Here is a 24,260-nt window from a genome sequence, read left to right on the forward strand (position 1 = left end):
CATAGGCGAGCGACCGATGACGGCGGACAACCACTATTTAGGAGGATTCGTGTTACGTGGTATTCCACCACTACCAGCAGGACAAGCAAAAATGGATGCTTCATTTGAAATTGATGCGAACGGAATTCTTACGGTAAAAGCTGTGGCTGGCAGTTCGGGAAGTACCGGTGATATTACGATAACAAGCGAACAAAGTAGTCTCAGTGTTGGAGAAATCCAGCGTATGATAAATGACGCGGAGAATTTTGCTGAGGAAGATCGAAAGGTGAAACAACGAGCGCTCGCCAAGAATGAACTTCAAAGTTTTGCTTATTCCATAATCAGCAAAATCACGGAGGGGAAAGGTATTTCAAAGTCGAATCTTGAGAAAGTAAAGGGAGCTGCGGAAAATGAACTCAAATGGATATCAGATCATCCAGGTGAGGAGCGGGACGTGTATGAAAAACGTCTTATACAATTGCAAAATCTTGTCTCGCCTATTCTTGCTAATTTGCACAAAGACGAACTTTAACCTGTTGGTATTTTATTCAAAAAAGGTGCGGTAAAAAGTGAACATATTCACGTATTAAGTTTATTATATGACTCCATTTATAACATGTAGTAATATATTGAAGGAAGCACCAGTTCCCAATATTTGCAACACAGGCAACGTCATTAAAACGGGACCATTGTACTTATACCATTCTTCCTCCATTCAAATTGAACACGTTTTCTTCTAGTTTTTGTAATACATTGATCTTTTTATATATGTGTATTTGATGAAAGGAATATTGCATTATCCTGCCTAAATGTGTATGGTAATTATATACATTTTATGGAGGGAGATTTTTCCAATACGTTACAGGTCCATGTAAGTTTTAACAATTCTTCTTGACAGTTTTAATTTCCATAATGTGCCTGTCCTTGAGACCATTTGGAATCGGTTACATTAGATGACCAGCTTTCCAGTATGTGACCTCTGATGCACGTTGTTGTATACTATTGGCAGTTGGTAACATTTTATTGGCCAGAGTGGTTGAGTGGTTTACTTTTCCTCCTTTTAGGCTAAAACAAAGTTATGTTTGAGGAATCCAGCAAACACACAACGTTTTTAAAACGGTTTAAACAACTTATATTTTGAGTATTCGTTTTGGTAAAACATTTTAATAACATTAACTGTCGGGTTATATAGAGTTAATGGAAACGTTTTTAGAACGTTTTGTTTTAAAACACACTATAAAATCATCTTTAAAATGTGGTCAAAATGTTATTGTAAAATATTTTTGAAAACATGTTTTGCCAATTATTTTGTCAACACTTAAATAACATAAGTTAGAATATTTACAAAATGTTATTTTGAATGTTGTAAAAACGTTTTACACCCAATATACACCTTTATATAACCCGACATTTAAATTTTTCTGACAACCTTTATAACCTTCTGCGAATATTGTCGAAAACTTTTTTGTTTGCTGGGGATTCTGTAACGTAATGGTGTTTTTTTTCTTTTTCAGAAAGTACAATAATATGCAAGGTGCGTATTTCTTTGCAGAGTTGTGATATAAATGTTTCTTGAAATAGCTTAAAATGTTTATATATGCAGGTATCGTAAATGTATCATTTTAAAACATACTAGCAATGCATGCATGTTTACACACGTAGCTTTCGAACTCTGTGAATATAATGGTATCTCTCTCATTAGCAAAACCTATAATATCCTTAGTAGCGTTTAAAGGGCATGCTCCAAATATCCGACGTAGAATACGGTATTCGTTCAACCAGCATTCGTTATTCAATCTATTTCAAATAGCTTGTATCTTCTAACGACCATTTTGTTGAAGGAAATTTAATTATATTTGATGTCAAATGTCTGGTGGAAATAAGATGTGATGCGATCAAGCAAAATTAGTCGGAACTCGGCAATCCTAGTTTTGCGATATGGGCCAAATAATGTGTGTAGGGGTGGGAAAATCAAAATTGACTTAATTCTTCTTTCACACGAAAATATATCTTGATGAAATTCTGAAGGAAAATGATAAAAAAACGACTTTTTTTACCCCACCCAATCGTGAAATTATTGAAAAAGAAGCTCGGATTTAGCGTTTTGTTATGCCAAATTTCGTAGCCATATTTCAACCCGAAGGTATCGTTGTTTAGTTGGCTATGTATACATGTATTTAAGGTGTGCTATAAATGACTCAATTACAGTACTCTTTAAAGTACAGTTGGAGAATTTCTCTATTTCTTTCTTTTTAATGAATATGCTCAAAATAAAAAATGTAAGAATCCCAAAATTGACCTGAGCCTACTTTAAGACTGGTTTTGCTTGATTGGGATATATTATCGATATTATGTCATAAACATTCCTTAAAATTTTAACATAATTGGAAATATAATAAGTATAATAATACATAAGGCCAAGTAAAAATAAAAACATGTTTCTCGTCCGGGTTTTTAAAAATGAGGAGAATGAGGGGCTTTTTATTTTTTATTTTTTATTGGAAAACGACGCTAAATACCTGTATTTGGCACCATGTTTCGGGTATTCTACATACAGATTGATGTCTGGGAAAAAGGAGGAGGCCCTTTTTATTTTATTGTTTTGAGAGGTAGACCCCTCTAGTGATCACAAAACTCTTCTTAAATGATGTATTATGCATTTACAAAGCCGTAAAATAAGTTTCAACTTCTGAAACATCTTTTTCTACAAGTTATAACTGAAAGTTTACCAAATAAAAAGAAATTTGAAAAATCTTCAAAAAATGAGGAGGGAGCGGACGAGAAACATGTTTGTTTTTTTACTCGGCCTAACAAAGACATCGCATGGATTATTTGACAAATAAAAAGTATACAGCGTGCTTTAGTCATAAAAAAGATGGTCATCTGGATTTCTTTCTTTTGTTTCCTCAATCAATAAGACCCGCGTTTTTGGTGGTATCTCGCAAGTTCTTCAGGAAATCCATTGTTTCTGGAAATGAAGAACAGTGATAATAATGCACGATTAGGTATATTGTTGTTAAATAAAGTTGTATGCACAATATTCTATTTTTATTTTTATAAATGGCATATATTCCCAAAAATGAACCTAAACTATTATATCCAAATTCGGATGCTAACTTTCTCGGCTTGATCTGGCTCTGAATCTAAGAACGCTTTGTTAAAAATGCATCATTCAGAAATAATATTTGCTTACTTCAAAATAAAATCAGATAAAAAGAGAAAGAATAGAAGGCAGAAAACATAAATTGCGCATGCGTTGGAGCAGTTTAAATATTAACATGCAATAATCATTTGTGCATGAGATCGGGTTAAGATTATAAGTAACACTTGGCATGCTTTGTGAACGAAGGTGAAAGTGACATGTCAACTGCTATTGAGATCTATCTATTGAAATATGTCCGGCACTCGTCAATTGTCACGGACCTGAACTCAATTTGTAAGCATTCAGACTCACATATCAATAATAGGTATAATTGATATGTGAGTCTGACGCCTTACAAATTGAGTTATGCCATTGTTGAAATCAGCATTGAGCCTGCCTTGCGGACTTTGGTGAGACATTTTACCGGCTACAGGTCAATAGTTCGAAGGGTCAATAGTCCGAAAATCCTTATTCTTACCCTAAAGGTCCGTTCATACTACCACCGCATTTGCGATGTGTTGCTTTGCGAGGCCGATAATATCGATTACTTTTTGCCGCCACTCAACGCAACTCGTCGCATTTCCAAGTTAAAATGTATTTAACTTCATTGCGATATCGCAACGCAGTAGTTTGCAGTACGATGCAGTGCGGCAACGCACCGCATCGCAAAGCAACGCATCGCAAATGCGGTGGTAGTATGAACGGACCTTACCCCTAACCATAAACTTCTTCCTAACCCTAACCTACAACTTAAGCCCTAACGCTGTCCCTAACACTAATGGTAACCTTAACCTAATCCCTAACCCTAGTTCAAACGCCCGACACCCTTTTCGGACTACTGGCCCTTCGGAATAATGGGAAGTTCCAGATTTAACGGGCAATGCGGGCACACATAGTAGCGTATTCGCGGGTCCGCATGATCTTAACGGGCTTTTTCATCAAGACTTGAAAACACCTGCCGACACTCCAAAGATATTAGAGTTAGGATTTATGGTTAAGGTTAACATTTCGGATTATAATTATGATTAAGAGATGTGAGGGTTAGAATTAAGGTTGGGTGCTGCCTACTTTTCTAAAACTTGCTACAAATTAAAAGGGCATTTCGTGATCCACAGCATCATCCCCCATTTTTCTCACAAAAGTTGAAATTATTATACCACTGGAAATCTCTGGCTACATAATGTTTATGTTCCAAAAATGTCTTGCAGATTAATTCGTTTAGCAAAAATATTTTTAAATTTGAATTACGTTCTGGTACACCAGAACGAAATTACAACACATTGTCTATGGAGCAGTGCAATACACATAACTCGCAAACGCAAAATCGGAATCAACTGAACTTTTGGGAATAAGCTTTTTTCGTGGATAACTATTGAAAAATGAAATAAAAAGAGGATGCTAGGATCACGAAATACTTCTTTAATTGATAAACGAATCACATACTCACCACTCCCTTGTCGCAAATGTGAACCAGTGTTCGGAAACTTGGGATTGTCTGCTCTTTTTCCAGCAAAAATTATCATATATCTGAGAAATACAATGAACACATTCTGTGATAAAATTGAATAAGGACCTCATGTGACATATTCCTACGAAATCAGCCACATCCCAAATCCTTGCCCTTTGATAATGGTATAAAGTTTTGTATTTAAGTAATTTTAAATAACAACTAACTCTTTCTTGGTATATAATTTTTTCGTAAGTGCCATAGCCCTCACTCCTCAGAAACTTTGTGCAGAATGAGTTTCTGAAGAGTAAGGGCTAAGGCCCTTACCATGCTAAAAGTTCTGTAAAACTAATGTAGCAGGGTCATCTAAGATTTATCATGTATTAAGCTCCCTTCTTGGTTGAGCACTTTACCATGTCCATGGTTTCAACCTTTCTTGGATTATTAATATGATTTTTATATATATATATGCTAGTGACTGATGCAGTGGTTCGCGTGAAAGCCTTTGGTAAATGAGGTTCCGGTCCAATCCCCGTGGTTGATATTTACTGTGACTTGGGGAAAAAGGTAAAATCAAATTACAAATTGCAAAGAAACTGCAATCAAGGACCAAATCGTTTGGCCTACCTTGTGGCCATTTGAATATGACTTGACCGGAACTGCGTCAATCCTTCCAGACATCGATTGTACAATTGTTGCAGCTCCTTGTTGTTACCGCTTTGAACTGAAAAAGGTTTTAATATTGTTATTTCACACCATGCTTCCTGAAACAAAACTGAGAAACAGAGAAAGGAGACAAAACGGACCGCCCGTACAAACAAAAAAAGACCCAAATTATGCTGCCGTTTTCACTTAATGTCTGTTCTAAATTCTTCCTTTGATGCCTACTACTCCACATAAAACTATCAGCATGTCAAAAAGTAACCCTAGCTGTTCCTAACCCTGAATACTAGTATTTTGGGCATTAATTATATATAAATTATAAATTATTTCCTAGTACCTTTGTGTTCAAAATTGTTTGTCTTGAGTACAAAAACGGCAAGTAAAATAAGAAAAAACACACATGTAACAACAATGCAGAACACCGCAAGAACAGCCTTATCACATAAATTAGAGCAAATCACAACATTACCTTTACAGTCCTATATACTGACATACCGTAAGCATTAATCGACGGTCCATGCCACAGTGCCATGATAAATTCACGGTGAGCTGGGGGCATGTATCCACGGAACTTTTCCAATATAGTTTCTGAAACATTGAGGAAAGCAACGAAATACAGATGTTGTAGTGTAAAGCCGATTGTTTAAAATAAAAGGCCTCACTCACGCTGCTTAATTTAGGAGCATGATACAAGATGTTGTTAAAATTCAGTTATATTTAGTTACCCGCTCATCCTAGCCCATCCACACACCCCACACCCAAATACATAAAAGTATGTTTACTTCCTGTTCCAGGTTCTATGCCCAAAGCAGCATCAAAACTTTGAATCGTCGACGTTAGTCCTTGAGTGGCTCCAATAAACTGTGGAAATACAAAAATAAAAGATGAATAAAAGAAACAATAGTGTTTCAATCAAAGTTACACAATAGAAAACAAATCTGATCTTGTCAAAATCGCATCGAGTCAAATGTAATTTATTTTTTACCATGTTAATCTTATAATAATTCAAATAATATTAAAAGAAGTAATAATAATAATATTCAAATTCAATAGCTTATTTTCGTGTCATACAAAAATATATTGCACTCGATACAAAAATATTGCACGTGTCTCAAAGTGCATACATGTATAAATAGCCTTGACTTGCCTGTTTTGGTTCAGGGCTCACACCTTCGTATATCAATCCTCCATAACCCTTGTTTGTAAACGCAACACTGTTAAAACTACAATTTTTAAAGAAAAACAAAATGGAAAGATGAATCGTGATGCTCTTTGACCACTTATACGGCCAAGGCAACATATTTCTGCATAGTGTGGTTATATAACGAACAAACTTATTTATTGAAGATAAACAATTAATAGGAGCGGATCAAGGATTGTCTATTATAGTCCGTCAACTCAGAAGCTCAAAGTAAATAGGCCTCGAAAACGGGAGGTATGATAATAATTATTTCAGTGCAATGCGTGTGTAAATAATTCTTTGGCGCGCCAACTGCTGTTCGATTTGTACTTGCCGAGCGTACCACGCTCTTTATCATTTTATGCGTCGCGTGGTGTTTGTGACTCAAAGCATCGACCCCGATGCCACAGATTGGCTGTGGAAACATTAACATTTAGAGGGAGTGAACATAATAATTTTGTTCTGGATTTAATGGGACATATGCGCGCGAAACAAAAGTTTACAATTTGAAGCTATTTTAGGCCACAATTAAGGTGATTTAAGCTGTTTAATGTATCGCAAGTTTGCATCTTCATACTATTTTAGCCCAAAACACGGTGTTTATTCGGCTAAAAAGAAAAATGCACAGGGCAATTATTGCTTTATTTTTTCTTTAATTAAGATTTTAAGGGGGGACTTCCCCAATAAAAAAAAATTAATCCTCCACACTCCACACCCATGTAAATTTCAAATGCGTTTTTAGAATTTTTTTTCGGGCGTGTGCGCCAGATTTTCTCGTATGTGGATCCGCCCTTAATTAGACCCAAAAACAAAAACTGTTTGATTGTCCTCCAAAAGGAAGTGGAAGCAGAAAACGTTTTTAAATATCATAGTCCGAACTGTCATTGCCGTAGCGACGGAGGGGGGGAGCAGAGGGTCGCTTAGAAGTGTGCAGCGTTTTGTTGCATGTGCAATATGCCGACCTATGCAATATGATAGTAGACTAAACACGGTATAGTGGGAACCTAAAGGATTCCCCAGGGGTCAGTAATTGTAAGAAGCCGAAAATTACAAGCCTTTACGTTACCTGTGAAGGTACGGCCATATCACTTTGTAAAACACTTCCGGTGCACAATGCTCTTTCAACAAAACAAAAAGTAAGTGTTTATGAGTATTGCCATTGCCAGGCATGATTTTGAGATATAAAGGTAACAAACCAAAACAATTGTAAATTATAAATCACCTTTAGGTCTAGTTCAGATATGCTAGTTCATACTTTTTATTTGACGTCCAATATTCGACAAAATTCGTGAAATCGATAAAATAGGCATATTTCCACCACATACTCGACGTCAGATATAATTGATTTTTAGAAAAAATAAAAATGAATTGAATAACGAATACTTGTTGAACGAATATTCGACGACGAATATATGAAGTATGAAACGGCCCTGAAAGCCATGTAATAACATTTCCATGAAATATTTTGCATTTCATTTCCGCAGAATCATTGTCAGATATATACCCATTTAATTTCAACCCGAACAGATTAGGCAAAACAAAGAAAATTTCCAGCATGACGTCAATGCGTGTCACTCTGTTGACCATGAGTCTGGTCCTTGATGTCTTATGATCCCTCGCATACTGTATACGTACAGTGTTGTGGGCATCGCGTGCAGCGTTCGTCTATTATTTTGATCGGAATAATTAAACGATAACCTTCTGAACCTTCTGAATGTTTAGTCAGTAGGGCGATTTTCCGCAAGTCGCTAACTTGTGTGGGTTGCGCGCATTAAAATTGCAGGTGTGCCATCGTTTTGTTTTAAGTCTGCGTCAGTGTCATCCTTCTGCTTGAAGTCTATAGTGTCTTTTTGCTTGAAGTCTACAGTGTCTTTGTGTTTGAAGTCTACCGTGTCTTTCTGCTTGGAATCCACAGTGTCTTTCTGTTTGAAGTCAACAGTGTCTTTCTGCTTGAGGTCTACAGTGTCTTTCTGCCTGAAGTCCACAGTGTCTTTCTGCTTGAAGTCCATAGTGTCTTTCCGCTTGAAGTCCACAGTGTCTTTCTGCTTGAAATCTACCGTTGCTTTCTGCTTGAAATCCACGGTGTGTTTCTGCTTGAAATCCACGGTGTCTTTCTGCTTGAAATCTACAGTGTCTTTCTGCTTGAAAACCACAGTGTCTTTCTGCTTGAAGTCTACGGTGTCTTTCTGCTTGAAGCCCACGGTGTCTTTCTGCTTGAAATCAACAGTGTCTTTCTCCTTGAAAACCACAGTGTCTTTCTGCTTGAAGTCTACCGTGTCTTTCTGCTTGGAGTCCACAGTGTCTTTCTGCTTGAAGTCTACAGTGTCTTTCTGCTTGAAGTCCACGGTGTCTTTCTGCTTGAAGTCTACAGTGTCTTCTCCCATGGAGTTCCATTTCTTCAATGTTCTTGGAAAAAATGATTATTTAAAAACATATTTTCTTGCAAACGGCACTTCTGCTTTCTGCTTCCTAGTTCTAGTGGCAGTTATTTGCGAAGGCTTAATATACGTCTCCTTGTTTATACCAACTAAGTTGTCTTGAATTTTGTGTAACATATTCAGTCGAGCACTTTCCCTCCGCTGCTCGAGTGTTTCCCAACCAAGCTCAGCTATCATCTTTGTGACGCTTGCTTCCCTCTTGTAGTTCCTCATGCAGATGCGAGCTGCTTTTCTCTGAACCCCTTCTATTTTCTTGATTTGTCCCGCTTTGTATGGATCCCATGCACAGCTTGCATATTCAAGTTTGGGTCGAACTAAGGTGATATAAGCAGTTGTTTTTACCTCCTTTGGGCAGAACCACAAATTTCTTCTAATCATGCCCATAGTACGATTTGCCTTTTTCACTGTGTTGTCTACTTGTTCAGCCCAATTTAGCTTGTCATCAAGCTCTACTCCTAAGTATGGATGAGAGTTAGGAACCTGGAGTTTTTGTCCACAGAAGATGTAGTCTCTGTGTGGAGGTTGCTTTTTATGCGATATCTCCATAATGGAACACTTCAAACTCATCTTCCATGTTGACTGTCGTTTCTCAAGCTGTAAAAGGTCATCTTGCAAGGAATCCATGTCTTCCTCTGAGGAGATATTTGAATACACCAAACAGTCGTCAGCGAAGAGACGGACAGGACTGGTTTCAGAGTTGACAAATTTCCCTCACATGCTACTCTCTGGGTGCGCGTGGTAAGAAAATTCTTCATCCAGTCCAGCAAATTTCCTCTTATGCCATAATAATTGAGTTTGCCCAGTAGTCGTTCATGCGGCACCTTGTCAAACGCCTTGGAGAAATCTAAGATAGCCATGTGGATAGTCTCACCTTTCTCCAAGATTCTGGCAATGTCATCCACTGTCAATATCAGCTGAGTTTCAGTAGATCGTTTGCTTCTAAAACCACGTTGTGAATCCACAAGTATGTTGAATTTTTCCAAATGCTTCATGACATGGGAATGGATGATGTGTTCCATTATTTTACAAACAACACTAGTTAGGGAGACAGGACGGTAGTTTTCAGGAGCAGCTTTGTCCCCTTTCTTAAATACACCGCAGATATTCGCTTCTCTCCACTGCCTTGGTAATACTCCCTGCTTTACAGAAGTTTGGAATAGGTATGTGAGAATGGGTGCTAGTTCCGTGGCAAACATCTAAGAAACCACGGTGGTATTTCATCGGGGCCTGGCGCTTTGTTTGGTAAAAGGTCTTGCAGTTGTTTAAGCACGCCCTTTTCAAAGATGTCAAGCTCGGGTACATCAGGGATGTTTTTCCCGCTCAGAGTTGGAATATCTGTGTCGTCCTCCGATGTGAACAAACTCGAAAATTGGTTGTTTAATGCTCCTCTCCATCGCTGATAATTTTATTATCGACTTTCAGGTCTGAAACCCCTGTTTCATTGTTACCAAATCTCTTTATATATGACCAGAACTGTTTAACATTTTCTTTCATGGCAGTAGTGAGATTGTTTGACACAAACTCCCGTTCGGAAACTTCCAGGGCTTTCTTAAGCTCTTTCTGACTTACAACCAACTTGTTCCAGTCCTCTGTCCTTTGGGTCTCTTTAGCTTTGTTGAGTGGGTTCTATTGAACCATGGTAAACTATTCTGTTTAGCTGCAGTCTTTTTCGAGATATGTCTTTCCATAACCACTTTGATCTTATTTTCCAGTGCATCCCATTTATCTTGCACAGAGGCATTACCTAGGCTGAAGTACTCGTCTTTGAAGGTCAGAAATTCTTTACTGATGGACTCTGTGTCAGCTTTACGACGGACATAATATCTGCGCCTGGGTTGTCTTTTCCACTTAGCCCTCAGGTCGAAATCGGCGAGAACAATATCGTGGTCGCTAATCCCTGGTACCACAGTAGTCTCCTTTACCAGACTTGCATTGTTTGTAAACACCAGATCCAGAATACTTTTCTTCCTAGTTGGTTCCTTAACATGTTGCTCCAGCCCAAATTCTGTTATGGTCTCTAGCAAAAGTTCAGCTGTTTCTTTGGAAGCAGGATGATTTTTGATGACAGTACCCTCTTTCCAATCCATGTTTGGCTGATTGAAATCCCCAGTCAAAATTATGTTGTACCCTTTAGCCTTGCTATTGATCTTCCCAAGGGATTCACCTAAGTCAATAACTGTCTCTCTATCGTCATGTCTTGGTTTGTAACATGTTCCCAGAAGACGTGAGCGTCTGCCCTGTAGCTCGAGTTGATTCCACATTATTTCACTGTCCACCTCGAATTCTGATTTCTGAGTCATGATCAGATCTTTTTTGCAGGCAATAAGTATGCCTCCATGACCACGTCCCTTTCTGTCTCCTCTGAAGACATCATAGGAGTCTGGAAATATTTCAGAAGTGTTGATGTCAGCTGTTAGCCATGTTTCCGTAAATTTGGATACTGTCAGGGTTATATTGTTCAATAAAGATTTTTGTTTCACAAGTCTTGTTTGTAATACTTTGAAAATTGATTAACATGATGCGCAAAGAGTCTCTTTTGTTTTTCTTCTTCTGCGTTTTGTTTTGTTTTCTGGATCGATCAACGTCCACCGGGTTTTGGGTCTCAGAACCTTCTTGAGTTTCCTCTTCATTTCCATCTTGGTCTTCTAAAACTGAAAATTGGTTTCTGGTATTACACCCAGATCCATTGAAGATTGTATCTGAAAAGTTCATGACGTCACAAATCGGACAAACCCAAAGGCATGATTTACCAGATAACTCACTGTAGGTTTCGTTGTCAATATCACCACAAGATGCATGCACCCATTTCTTACAGCTATCACACTCCACTCCATTGTGGTAACTAGTAACTGGTGAATCACACATTCCACATGGGGCAGGCTTGCATAGTGGACACAGCCATGTATGGTTAGCTTTCAGAATTAGATTATAGTCTTTAGATGTTAGCTTTGCATATTTTGCATGATACTCATCGTCGCACTCTGCACATTTTATTTTACGACGATTTTTGGCAATTGAGATCTCAAAACTGGACACGAAGCAGGCCCTGGATTTAAATTTATGTCTCCTGCTAGCAGCAGAATAATGCAGAAACCATTGTATTCGTTTTATTTAAAATCTCAAATAGTATCAAAACTACAGCACCTAAAGACTTGATTTTCTAGGGTAGTAGTATGTTAGTTTACAAAATTGCATTACAAGCGGGTAAAAATCGGAATTTTGTTGAAAAACACTGAGTGCGTCCTCCTCAGCAACTATTACAATTATGGCTTTAAGTTACATGGTTGAGAAAAGACGAGTATTTGAGAAAACAGAAAAGGACTTTATTTGATCATCAATAATCATGTTTGACCTTTTTGAATGAACCTTTTTTGGATATGGATATCTATATCAATTGAATGTTACAAACATGATACTTACCGTACATTCGACTCAAAGTCTTCTTCATCTTTTGCAAGGACAGTTCCATTGTTTTTAATGCCTCCGCTAATTTTGCGGAATCATTATTCTCAACAGCCTATGAATCAGCAATAAAAAACATATTAAAAGGTAAGTAACTACATCACCTACTGTTCTTTTTGTAAATATTGCTTAAATTTTGAACTTATTACAGCGGAGTGGTTGAAGATAATAAAAAAAAGAAAGTATAATTCAGGCGCGAAAATCTGTTTTCACAAAAGCACATTTGTATCATTGGTAGATATGATCATATTCTCCCACCCCGCCACGGTGATCACTTTCTGTTATATAACATTATGGGGGCTCGTCCGGGAACTTAGAACGTGTCACTGACCTGCTGGCCATCCACCATGGCTCCCAATCCTGGTCCGCAATCCATTTCAATGGCAACATAGACCATGAACAACCAGCTAAAATCATTGCCACCAATCAGTGTGATGATACCCTCCAAATTTCTATGGAATCGAATAATATAGACTGAATTTGTTCAAAGATCGTCTCTTACAAAATTATTTTAATAACCATACATATTTTAGTAAACTGTAGGTCTACAAATTAAAGCAACATATTTTTTCTAAATGTGATACAAATGCGTTATGTCGTTTAGCTCAAAAGCGCAATCAAAACCATTCAGCTGATATGCGCGTCTTGAAAAACGTCCAACAATTATTGAAAACCGGTGTGTTTTCTAACATTATTAGTAACCGACGTGTCATCACTCGCTGCAATCAAAGAACTAAAAATGTTGTAATAAAATGTCTTTGACTTACTCGAGATCTGGAGCTTTAGTAGGATCTTTCCGTTTCCAATTTGCCAGTCCATACACCATGTTGGTTAAACATGGTTGTATATAAGATGCTCGCATACACCAGCCAATGGAACTGCAACTTGTTTTGGAAGAACCTTTAAAATTGAAGGTTTAAACATTCAAATGTTTATTGAATTGCTTAATTGTCTAAGTTATATGCATTGAAACAAACTTTCCATATGACAGCTATAATTCCATTTTATTTAAGAAATATGAATACCCACCTAAATACGCACCTACGTTTTTACCGAAATTGTGGTGAACTAGAGTTAAGTTTAAAGCTTGCTTTAATTTGAATGATTACTAGTCTCTCTGAAATGCATCTGCTGATACAACAAGATTCCCACCGACATTGACGATTTGTCATGATTATAATTACATTATGTAAAGTCACATGCTTCGCGCTATATTATGCAAACCTCTAAATAGAAGAAAAATATATTTAAAAACATAACTCTAGAGAATCAAATTCAACAAAATCCCACAATCTGGGATCCTCCCTGGAAAAAGGTTCGAGCTAGATACACACAGGGCCATCACCCAAACCATCTTGGAAGGTCTGGGGTTGTGCCGACCATAACACAATCCCCTCCAATGTTGCGGAGTGGAATACTGGATGTTTAATAAATAGATAATGAGAACCAGAGGAAAGGTATTATATTTACACACCTATTCATAATTGAGTCCCATCCCTTGTTAAGAGCCAAGCAAGGGAACACCAACAACGCTTTTAAAATTCAAAAAAGGTACAAAAAATAGCCCGTGTAATTTCACAGAATAACACTAGCACAATAATAAGTGCTTATAGTATTTTGTAACGTATTCCATATGATGTACCAACATAAAGCGACTTACAGCGGGTACACCATCTTCACCAAACACCCAGACATATGCCTGCGTCATGAGAGTCAACACAACTTGAGCTAATCTTCGTTCTTTGTGGTTAACTAGACGAGTGTGGTCCAAAAGTGGCATCTACGAGTAGAAGAACAACATATAAACATCTCGCAAAACGTAACTAACCCCTCAAATAATGACCATTATTCAAAAACGGGTGATTGTATTACAAATCTGTAAAATGCGTTGATTTCTGCACATTTTGACATTTCATTTCCAGCAATTGAGTAAAAATTGACGTCACAGCGTACATTTAAATCAATGTAACCCAAGATTTCAAAGTTGCAGTAAATTGTATTGATTTTGTATTCAATGTAATGGAAGGAAATCTGTGTAATGATATTGATATATGAGTGTTTTTGTATTGTAAAAATTTGTTTCAAAAAAAAAAAATTTCAAATCTGGACCTCACTACGTTAAATCATGGAAGAAAGAGATGAGAAGGAACCACAACGACTTCGATCGGCCAAGTTTTAATCCGCTTGTCTATTGACGCATGAAAAGAAAAGCTATCAATGGTACTTACTTTCATGTATGATCCATTTACCGCGATCGATGCTTGGCAAAATCATTACTGGAAAAATTTATAACAAACCCATCCACGAACAAACAAACGCTACCCAGAAGTAAGATTATGGAATTTCACTGATGCTCTGAACATGTATAGTAGCTTTGTTTTGGGAACTACAGTCAAACTGTTTTCTTGATCGTGTTGTGTAGAAAATGTCCTATAAAACATCGAAAAGGTAATCAAAATCGGCCGTTTTTTTGCTGAGTTTCATCTTTAGCAAATAAGGTAAGATTTTGGTGACTTTTTCGATGAAAAATAGATGTAAAATGTTCTTAAATAATGCACAATGTTCCGGTTGAGTCCGGTACGTAAAACCTGTTTAATTCAATAGTTTATATGTGTATAATCGTAACTAGCTAACTCGTTTCAGTGCCAAAGACTGCCAACTCTGAGAAAAAAGTCATCAAAGTTCGGAAAAATTGGGCAAAATGGAAGAAAAAGATGTAGGCCATCAATGACCGATGATCACGTCACCGAAGAAAATCCTATAGGGTGCTTGCACGGAAGGTCATTAGTTCAAATCATCCTTCACACACGCTCCAGAAGACAGGCAAATACATGGAATACAATACCAATCACCTATTTAACGCGGGGTATTGATCAAAGTAAATCCTCATGAATAACAATGTCAACTAAATGTCGGTAAAGGGAGTGGACAAAGTGAATGCATTCGTTGTGGTTCCTTCTTATCTCTTTCTTCCATGGTTAAATTGAAACAAGAAACACCATAAACATAACTTTGATCATTGGTGTTTGGGAATGAGAGTTCAAGATTCGAGCTCCAGTGCAAACCCTGTTTGAAATTCCACTGTGTAAATAGCTAACTGGCTGTGATATGGTTTATTGTGGAACGTATAGGGGTGTGCGCTTCATACCTGCAGAGTCCCCGATAGCCCCTAATTTGTTGCTAAAATAGTTTATTATATGGTGGTTTTATATAGCCACCACGATTTAAAAAAACTAAAAAAAATTATACTTCAATTATACTTGAGAAGTGTATATACCTCGTGTATTTCTTCTCGGATTGTTTTGTTCTTGACAAGCGTTTCCAAATTTTTGGCCAATCTCATCCATGGCTGAAAATATTCAGGCAGATCCGTCTGTGAGTGAGAAACAAACAAACAAACAAACAAATAAATAATTGAGTATCAAGTAGAAGAAGGGCCCAACTCCATTTTTTTACAAAAATGAGTTAGACCCAGCATTTTATTGCCAGCAGACTGTTCTACCTTGTGTGTAAAAGATGATTGGGTTAAAGAGGAATTTTTTGTTCATCCATGAAATCTGCTTTTCATTACAATAAACTTTCTTGTTAACATATTACATGCTTCTACGTGTTCAATTAATATGGAAAATTACCAAATTTCTGTAGCTATTTATATTAACACAATCTGCTTGCGGAACTGGCACTTGCAGTATTTTAGTGGAAGAAGGGCCCAACTGCACCTCGTATTAAGACCTGTACCGTTGCCATGGAAACATCATAATAATAATAGTCATGTATTAAAGGTCCCCAGAAGATGAAAACATTTTGTCTATAAAACTTTTCCAAATATTAAGTTTTTTCTTAATATCTTAAAAACAGTTTTGACGGAGTTGGGCCCTTTAGCTGTCTGATATTCATGCAGCATGAAGTAAGGAACACAGGTAACCAATAATTTGGCAATCTTGATACAAAATTCTGCAAATCATCATTTAGGTCAAAGGTGTGAACATTTTGGCAAGCTCGATACAATCAAAATTCTGCAAGTCATCATTGGCCTAACTCAGAGGTTCAAAAGTCAATACCATGCTCCTTCCCCAGAGCGACTGAACAGCTGTGCCGGTGTGAATTCTCTATATTGTCTGCAAAATAAAAATCCCATTTTTCTTTGGCACCCCTCTTCCCTCCTTTTTCCGACATGTAAAAGCTATGCCTCGACCCACAAGCTTTACACGTAGTAAATGCCGCACAGAGTTTGGGGAATCCAAATGTAAAACTTTGCAAGAATGCAGTGATCATGAAATTGCATATTTGAACCGTCCAGGGGCTTGGTGGAGGTGGTGGGCTCGACACCCCCCTCATAAACTGGGAGGGTCTCAAATACCCTTCACCCGTCCCCCAATATATATCAGTGGCAACACGTAGCATGTGACCATCCTGGGTGGTACTCACAAACTCAAATTCCTAATCCCTTTTCACAAACAGGTTAAGGGACACGCAGGTATCACTCTAATATGGGACATTTTATAGACATTGTTTTGTATTGTATCTTTGAAAGTAATTATTTGCTTGTCCATAGATCACTTTTAGAAGTTGAGTAGGTCGGGAATTTTTTTTTCCAAGATTTTTTTTCCAAGTACCAAAAGTATAACGTGAAGCATCCCTCTTGTTTGTATGTAAAACAATCACTGTCCACAGACTTTCCACTAAAGACAAGGTTATCCCTATACTATTTGTCATGCACATGTCTGACAGATTTGAAATACTGCGTTGTTTTATATTCGATTAAACGCTGAGGATGAATACGAAATTTCGGAACCTTCAGCCAGGTACGACTGGAAGGGAGAAACATGCAGGATATGGTAGTTTACAACAGTTCTTTTATATCTTCAGTTTTTCAGACGAGAAATTCCTGCATTTTTGGGAAAATTGTAAAAAAACACCCTTTTATGAAAAAAAAAAGTTCTGTATGTTCGGGTGTCGGGCCTCGAGTTACTATCTCGGACCCCGAGTTACTAAGTCGGGGCCCTGAGTTGCTATCTCGGACCACGAGTTACTAAGTCAGGGCCCCGAGTTACTAAGTCGGGGCCCCGAGTTACTATCTCGGACCCCGAGTTACTAAGCCAGGGCCCCGAGTTACTAAGTCGGGGCCTCGAGTTACTATCTCGGCCCCGAGTTATTAAGTCGGGGCCCCAAGTTACTATCTCGGACCCGAGATTATAACTCTTTCATGTCACTTCGGGGGCTCCGTAGGTGTGCCAAGACGGTCAGTCAGACGAGGACAAGCAAACAACTTTTTTGTCCTAAGTAAACTTACTAGTTGGAATACATCGCCAGGTTGCAGGTTCTAAATTTGGGTTCCCCAAAAGCTAGCATGTCTATTAAAGGGGACAAATATTTTTGAGGGCGAAGGGGGGGGGGGCACTGAAGGAATCTTGGCGCGGACAGGGGTGGGGGTGTCAAGCGATTTTTGGTAGATCATTTGTTAGAATTCACCGGGGTACACATAATTATTGCACATCTCACTTCCCTACTTGGAGGAATATAGAGCCCTATTTTAAAATCGGACCTCCCTATTAAAGCGCACTATATATCAAAGATATTATTGATATTCTATAAAGCCAGGAATTCTTGAGAAAGAATTAACCCAAGGGATGTGCAATAATATCCGGCGTATGTGCCCAAGAGGATGGTAAATTGGTGAGTGTTTTGTTGGTGCCTGACAGGTCAGGACGGTGATATTCAGGACAGGTGCACGTGGTAGGCGTAAAAAGGCGTTGAAAAGCACTTTGGAAATTAATGTTTCTAAAATACATTCCAGCTCCATCTGGTTATACGCTCCCATAATTTATCCAGAGAGCAATATTGACTGTGATGACTGTTTTCCCAAGGGGAGGGACACTCAAATTTGAAAGTGACGGACGTACCTCCCTGAGTACAGTGCAAATATGGAAATTTTGAAAACTGTTAGACAAAATTCCGGTAAATCCAAACCGTCCAACGTTGTAGAATTCACCTTTGTGTCACCCAACTTTTATCATGTATTTCCCAACGTTGGGCTTTGATCGATGTCACAAATTCCATGATTTGTTGAATATTATTTGAACAACAAATGAATAAAAGACGTCGGCAACAATCTGCAACAATTATTTACACCAATTTGTTTGCGTTGTACGATATCGGTGTTTCTTTCAGCATGTTCAGTGTTGAACGAGTGGTCATTGGGTGTAGGATTTGCCTCAAAAAAGGGTATTATTTAATGTCTATCATTTATGATTATTGCATAAACTTGAAATGAGCTATGATGGAGATGATGTACATTCGTTTTTAAAAAAAGACTATAGCCCTATTGAAAGTCTATAAAAATAGGCAACATGTAGCATTTACCTAGTATTAATGAAATAAGAACGCAAACTTACCAGCGGATCTTCAAGTAGAAATCCAAATTTTCTCGACACATGATAATCTCCCAGTCGTGGAACATCACCAACATCAGAGGCCATCATTGGTATATTTTTGTTCAGTGTAAATAACGTTATTCTCGTTAGGTAGGTTTAACTGCTGTGTTATTCCAATATTATTATTGTTATTCCGAAATTGCACTTTAAGCAAACAGTGATCGTTTGAAAGGTCAATGGGGGTGTGTGTACGTGTTTGTATTTTGTTTTATGTAGGTTGGTTTGCTATTTAGGGGCTGCGCAAAAATATGTTCAAAAACGGCCTGTTCCCCCAAAATACGGGATGAATAATGCGAGCTAAGGGCCTGTGCAATAATTATGAGCCGCCCCGGGGATAAAATTTCCAAAAGGCTCGCCAACCCCCCCCCCCTCTCAGCCTGTCATAAAATCTGTGCCCCCCCCCCCTTGCACATGCCAATTTTTTTGGATACCACTTTGCAAACCTTAAATGGGTTAGATACATGTTGCGAGCGCAGCTATCAGGAAAAGTTTATATGGAAAAGTTTGGCCCACTTTTAGCCAGAAAAGATTGACCAGCCAAGCGCACAGTTAGTGTGTGCCATTGTATATAATAATTGACCCCACGCTTGCACAAAAGGAGGCACAAGTATTGACTACTCAAGTGGGCACTGTGGTTTTGTCCAACTTTAGCACATTTTTCAAAATAAATCTCAAGTTTTAAGTAAAAAAGGGGCCTTTTCTCTTATCCAATCATATCAAGTTTTATATCTACGGAAACCTGAAAGTATGAATATTCATGTTGCGTCCGTGGAAAAAAATAAAGAGCGACAGACTATTTGACTGTGTACGTTAAACGGACAAGCCCCTCTGAATCATGCGACAATAACATGCTACTTTCGCATTGAAACCCCGAGGTTTTAACCCAGGATTTAGAATTTTGAATGAAAAAACGCGGGATTTTCTTACACGACCCACTCAGTCACTTGATTAGGCGCTTGAAACGATAGAATTCGGCGTTGAAATTAGCATAGTTACACCTTTTCACTTAATTTTCTCGGTTAAATGAAAGCAATAATTTTCAATTCTTCGGTAAATGTCAGAAGAAAACTATAATACTTGGTACTGTATATTTTTTTCAAACCCTGATGTTAAACTTAGGTGTAAAATTTAGGCTTCTAGTGTAAGATTTTCGATATTTACAGGCTTCAACTTGGCCCGCGAAGTTATGTAGTAGATAAAGGGTGAGAAACAGACCATTATTAAACAGAGCCTTATTAATTCCTCATTAATTCATAATATTAATAATGAATATGTAAATAGTTCAAAGGTCAAATTACCAAAGTAGGTGGGTTTTACCAAGACAACTCTTTTAACACCATAGAATATATATTTATCTTTAATATACGTTTAGAATAAATGTCCCGAACCAACTCAACGCATTTTCCTGGGTACCCTCCTCGACCTATTTTGGTTGGGGTAAGGCCGCGGATTGTTGTAGGTTTCCTACATCTAGTCTTTGTGGCCTGTAATGTACTGCATTTTAGGTGCACAAAATATCCTTGGTTGAACTGATGGAAGACCTCATGGCTCTTGATTTGTAACCTAATTTGTCGGAATCTGCGTTTTGTTGGGAGAAGGGGGACAAAGGTAGATTGACACTCTCGTCCTTATTATGCAGGCTTAAGTTAAGAGACATAATACAAACTAATTTGCATTATTCAATAGAGGTGTTCTTGGTGTCATTCAATATTTCATCTTCAATTAAATATAATATGCATCAACTTGCGTAATAATTTATGCTGATCGTGTAAAATATATAATCAATTTATTGATCAATTCATAATGTACTTTGATGCAATTTAAGTTTGTTGAAATGTTCAAAAAGTCAAATAATGTGGCCAGTGTTTCTAAATGCGAACATGTACTTCTCTTGTTCAAAATTTATTGACCTGACCAAGATTATCTTGACCTGACCAAGATTATCTTGACCTGTCCAGATTATCTTGACCTGTCCACATTACTTGATAAAATTGACAGTGGACCAGACTTTTAACAAAAGAAATACAATAGATAATGGAACAAAAGAAGAGGGCTAGACGTATATTTTGGGTGAACGTTTTTCCTTTTCAGACTAGCATAATTCGCTAGCAAAAGATATTTCCCAACTTTCTACAGCACATCATATACATTTTTGTCAGAATTTTATTATTGCACCATTTTTCAATTCCGACTACCAATTTTGTCAAAATCAACTCGCAAATGTACCCATGGATGGATGATTTTGCAAGCCACAATAAAAAAAATATCGATCATTTCTGCTAGTTATATTAGAACTGAAGTACTGGTTGGATATTTTGGCAAGTGAAAAAAGATGAAATCAACACCATAGTTTATAGAGGTGAGAAATATCTTTCTTTAGCGAACTATATTAGTTGGAAATGCAAAAAAAAATAACTCCGAAAAAACCTCGCGGGCAATGTTGAGGCCTGTATGATCAAAAATACTTTTTTCCTACCCTTCTTACCTCATTTGTACCATTGCAATTTGATTTGAGCCAATTCTAATAACGCCAATCATAAATCAATTTACCTCAAACAGAAACGAATTATTAGAGTCTTGTTCAAATTCCCTCTGGTTCGCTCACACACCTCCTTTATTCAAGAATATCAATACTTTTACCATTTTCGACATTCATAGATTGCTAACTGGTTTAATTATGCATAATTATTCTTTTGAAAATCTCTCCCATCAACTTCGCCGATTAGTTTATTCTGAACAGATCAATTCATATCTTTAAGTATAACATTGCTCGAACACAAGGTCCATTATTACGGAATTCTCTGAATAATAATTTAAGAAACGTGAAATCACGGTTTTTCTATGAAGTTAATTTCATTTTTTACATACAAAATATATACCCCTTATTTGTTTCCTATGTTATTAATTTACGCATGCGTGTTTAAATTACATTGCCTGCACTTGTCTCGTCTCTTTTCCTCTTGCACTTTTTAGTCTAGGAGCTAAATCTCACACGAGCAAGGATTGCGTTCCACACCCATGTCAACCAATGCTTTTACAAATAAGTGTTAGGATAGACCCTCTAGATCACTGCTACGGGGGTAGTGGACTCAAATTGAAATGTCACGCAGGCGTAACAAATTGAAAATGCTTCGATTTTGTTGAAAGATATATCAAATTACTCGTTTGATGACAAAGATTAATATTTAATGCTATCTTCGACCTACGATCGTTATTGAGTTATCCTACAAAAACCTCATTTTTAGGGAAAATTACATGTTTTGGTTGTACGGGAGTCAACATTTCAACTTACTCCCGTTTCAACAGATATACGAATCAAAAACGGCACAGAACTTACCTTCTAAACTGTTTACTTTACTTGCTATGTGCAATAGTCAAAGATCAATTAATTTAAATTTTCAATTATAAACGTCATATACCGTTATATTTGGTCTCCGCTATCCAGTGATACCAACATACGTACAAACATTCCCCACATAATATCGCTATGACGTCATAATGTGAGGGCGCCCATGCAAAATGTGGACATTCTTGCTATGTGCTATGTACAGGTACAAAAGTATAGGCAAAATTTATTTTCTCCTACATAAATTATAAAAGGCAATATCAAATCAACCTAACTAACGAGTAAACAGTTTGAATAATTTTACAAGAGTGAAATAAAAAGCATGCACTTTACTCTAGAAACCAGTGGTGAGCCTCACCAGCCCCCTGGTCATCTTTGATGGTCCGTCCGACCCGCGGGTAAGGTGCTGGGGTAAATATTTTATATATTTAAAATATTTTATCACTAATATGAGCGCAAAGCCGGGGCGCAAAGGATGGATCTACGATTAGCTTAGGTTGTTAGGGCGTAAACAAGGGCGTTTTTTATGACGGATAAAAAAATCTTGGGGTATAACCCATTCGTAGTTTTAATGGCTTTAAAAACATTTAACAAGATTAAACATACGTAGCTTTCGACCTCTGTGATTATAATGATCTCTCTCTTTCTCATTAGCAAAACCTATAATATCCTTAGTAACGTTTAAGGGATCTGATATTAACGTTTAGACGTTTTCACAAATATTTTTTGGAAGCTGAGAGTACAACAGACATATAGAATTGCATACTGAATACGAGGATTGTCCTTCTGATATCAACTAATTTTGATTTTTTGACATTCGCGATATAATACAAATTTTATGACAAATTATTAAAATTAGATATTTTTTAAATAGTCCTCGAAGTAAACTTTATAAATGAATGAAAAGCCGACGATCAATTGAAAATTTCCCAAAAGGCCTATATTTTTTGGTGTTTTTGGAAAAAAATCCATATCTTCAATACGAAAGGTCAAAATTTTCAATTGATCGTCGGCTTTTCATCCCAGCTATATACACTTTAAGTACATATCGTTAGAGTTATAAAGTTTACTTCGAGGACTGTTAAATAACAAAAATTAAAATTTTTCAATCATTTGTCATAAAATATGTAATATATCGCGAATTTAAAAAATCAAAATTATTTGATATCAGAAGGACATTCTTCATATTCAGAATGCAATTCGATATGTCGTATGTGCTCTCATGTCCCACAAAAATACTGCCCAAATACTCATACCCCAGCCCTTAAGGTCATACTCCAATTATTCGATACAATAACTGTTCAACAATAATCGTTATTTAATCTATTTCAACTCGTTTTTATCTTCTAAGCTAGCGAATGTTTGTTGGCGGAAAGTCAATTATATATGATAGCGAATGTCTGGTATAAATATATTACAGATTTTACGTCATCAAAATGGAAATGGGAATACAGACCGGAAAAGAATTAAGGTACCAGTTCCTTTCACTCCAGTATATCTTAATCAAAGGCAGATATCTCATAATTAGAACCAGTAGCCAATAGCTCGCATTTAAGACCTCATTCGTTGAAATCGGTAAAAACACGATGATCAAAAATCGCCGTGGTTTCCATTGATTGTAACATTTTAATGTTTTAAAAGTGCATTTGATTTCGTTCCTTTAGATCATCATTTCACAGCTAAAGGGTACGTACATATTATACAGGTATAAGCGCCTAGTTTTCATTTTGACATCATCTTTATAAGGATATACAGGGGTGCATATAACTGGTATCTTAACTATTTTTGTCTGTAGATTAAATAACAAAAAAATCGAATACTCTTCGTCGAATAAAAAGTATAAAGCGGGCCTTAGTCATACAAAAAGATTGGTTCAGCAGGATTACTTTCTTTTGTTTTCAGTCAAGAAGACCTGCTGGTTTGGTGGTATCTCGCAAGTTCTTCAGGAAACCCATTATTTCTGGAAATTAGAACAATGATGTCAATACACGATTAGATCTATGGTTATAAAGCATACATGCACAATGATTTGCTTTATTTTATTTTTCGGGATTAGACTTATAATATTGTTGCATATCGAATTGACCAAATAATGTTAAATACAAAACGAAAACTGAGAATGAATATACATGTAGATAGAAAATGATATTATTGTAAAATAGATTGTAA

At 37.0% G+C, this 24,260-nt stretch overlaps 3 protein-coding genes across 5 annotated transcripts in view; 1 reads left to right on the plus strand and 2 right to left on the minus strand.

The window, feature by feature from the left end:
* LOC140164232 (endoplasmic reticulum chaperone BiP-like) overlaps window positions 1-2,388 on the plus strand; it is a 28,071-nt gene extending 25,683 nt beyond the window's left edge. The window contains exon 10 of the mRNA XM_072187488.1: window positions 6-2,388. Within this exon, the coding sequence (XP_072043589.1) occupies window positions 6-511 (506 nt within the window). The 3' untranslated portion in view covers window positions 512-2,388. The remainder of the gene's footprint in view (window positions 1-5) is intronic.
* A 423-nt stretch (window positions 2,389-2,811) lies between these two features.
* Window positions 2,812-18,911, minus strand: LOC140163897 (indoleamine 2,3-dioxygenase 1-like). Its single transcript, XM_072187208.1, has 13 exons — window positions 18,707-18,911; window positions 15,589-15,684; window positions 13,972-14,091; window positions 13,079-13,211; window positions 12,643-12,763; window positions 12,270-12,366; window positions 7,478-7,529; window positions 6,379-6,454; window positions 6,014-6,092; window positions 5,727-5,819; window positions 5,196-5,292; window positions 4,569-4,648; window positions 2,812-2,947 (listed from the first exon to the last, which is right to left on the minus strand). The coding sequence occupies exons 4-13, from the start codon at window positions 13,171-13,173 to the stop codon at window positions 2,886-2,888; spliced, it is 852 nt and encodes a 283-aa protein (XP_072043309.1). The 5' UTR covers window positions 13,174-13,211; window positions 13,972-14,091; window positions 15,589-15,684; window positions 18,707-18,911; the 3' UTR covers window positions 2,812-2,885.
* Window positions 18,912-23,233: 4,322 nt separating this feature from the next.
* LOC140164233 (indoleamine 2,3-dioxygenase 2-like) overlaps window positions 23,234-24,260 on the minus strand; it is a 46,035-nt gene continuing 45,008 nt past the window's right edge. For all 3 annotated transcript variants that reach the window (XM_072187491.1, XM_072187492.1, XM_072187490.1), the window contains exon 13: window positions 23,234-24,051. In XM_072187491.1, the coding sequence (XP_072043592.1) occupies window positions 23,990-24,051 (62 nt within the window). In that variant the 3' untranslated portion in view covers window positions 23,234-23,989. The remainder of the gene's footprint in view (window positions 24,052-24,260) is intronic.

Source organism: Amphiura filiformis, chromosome 11, assembly GCF_039555335.1.
Source record: "Amphiura filiformis chromosome 11, Afil_fr2py, whole genome shotgun sequence".
In the NCBI taxonomy this organism is placed as follows: Eukaryota; Metazoa; Echinodermata; class Ophiuroidea; order Amphilepidida; family Amphiuridae; genus Amphiura; species Amphiura filiformis.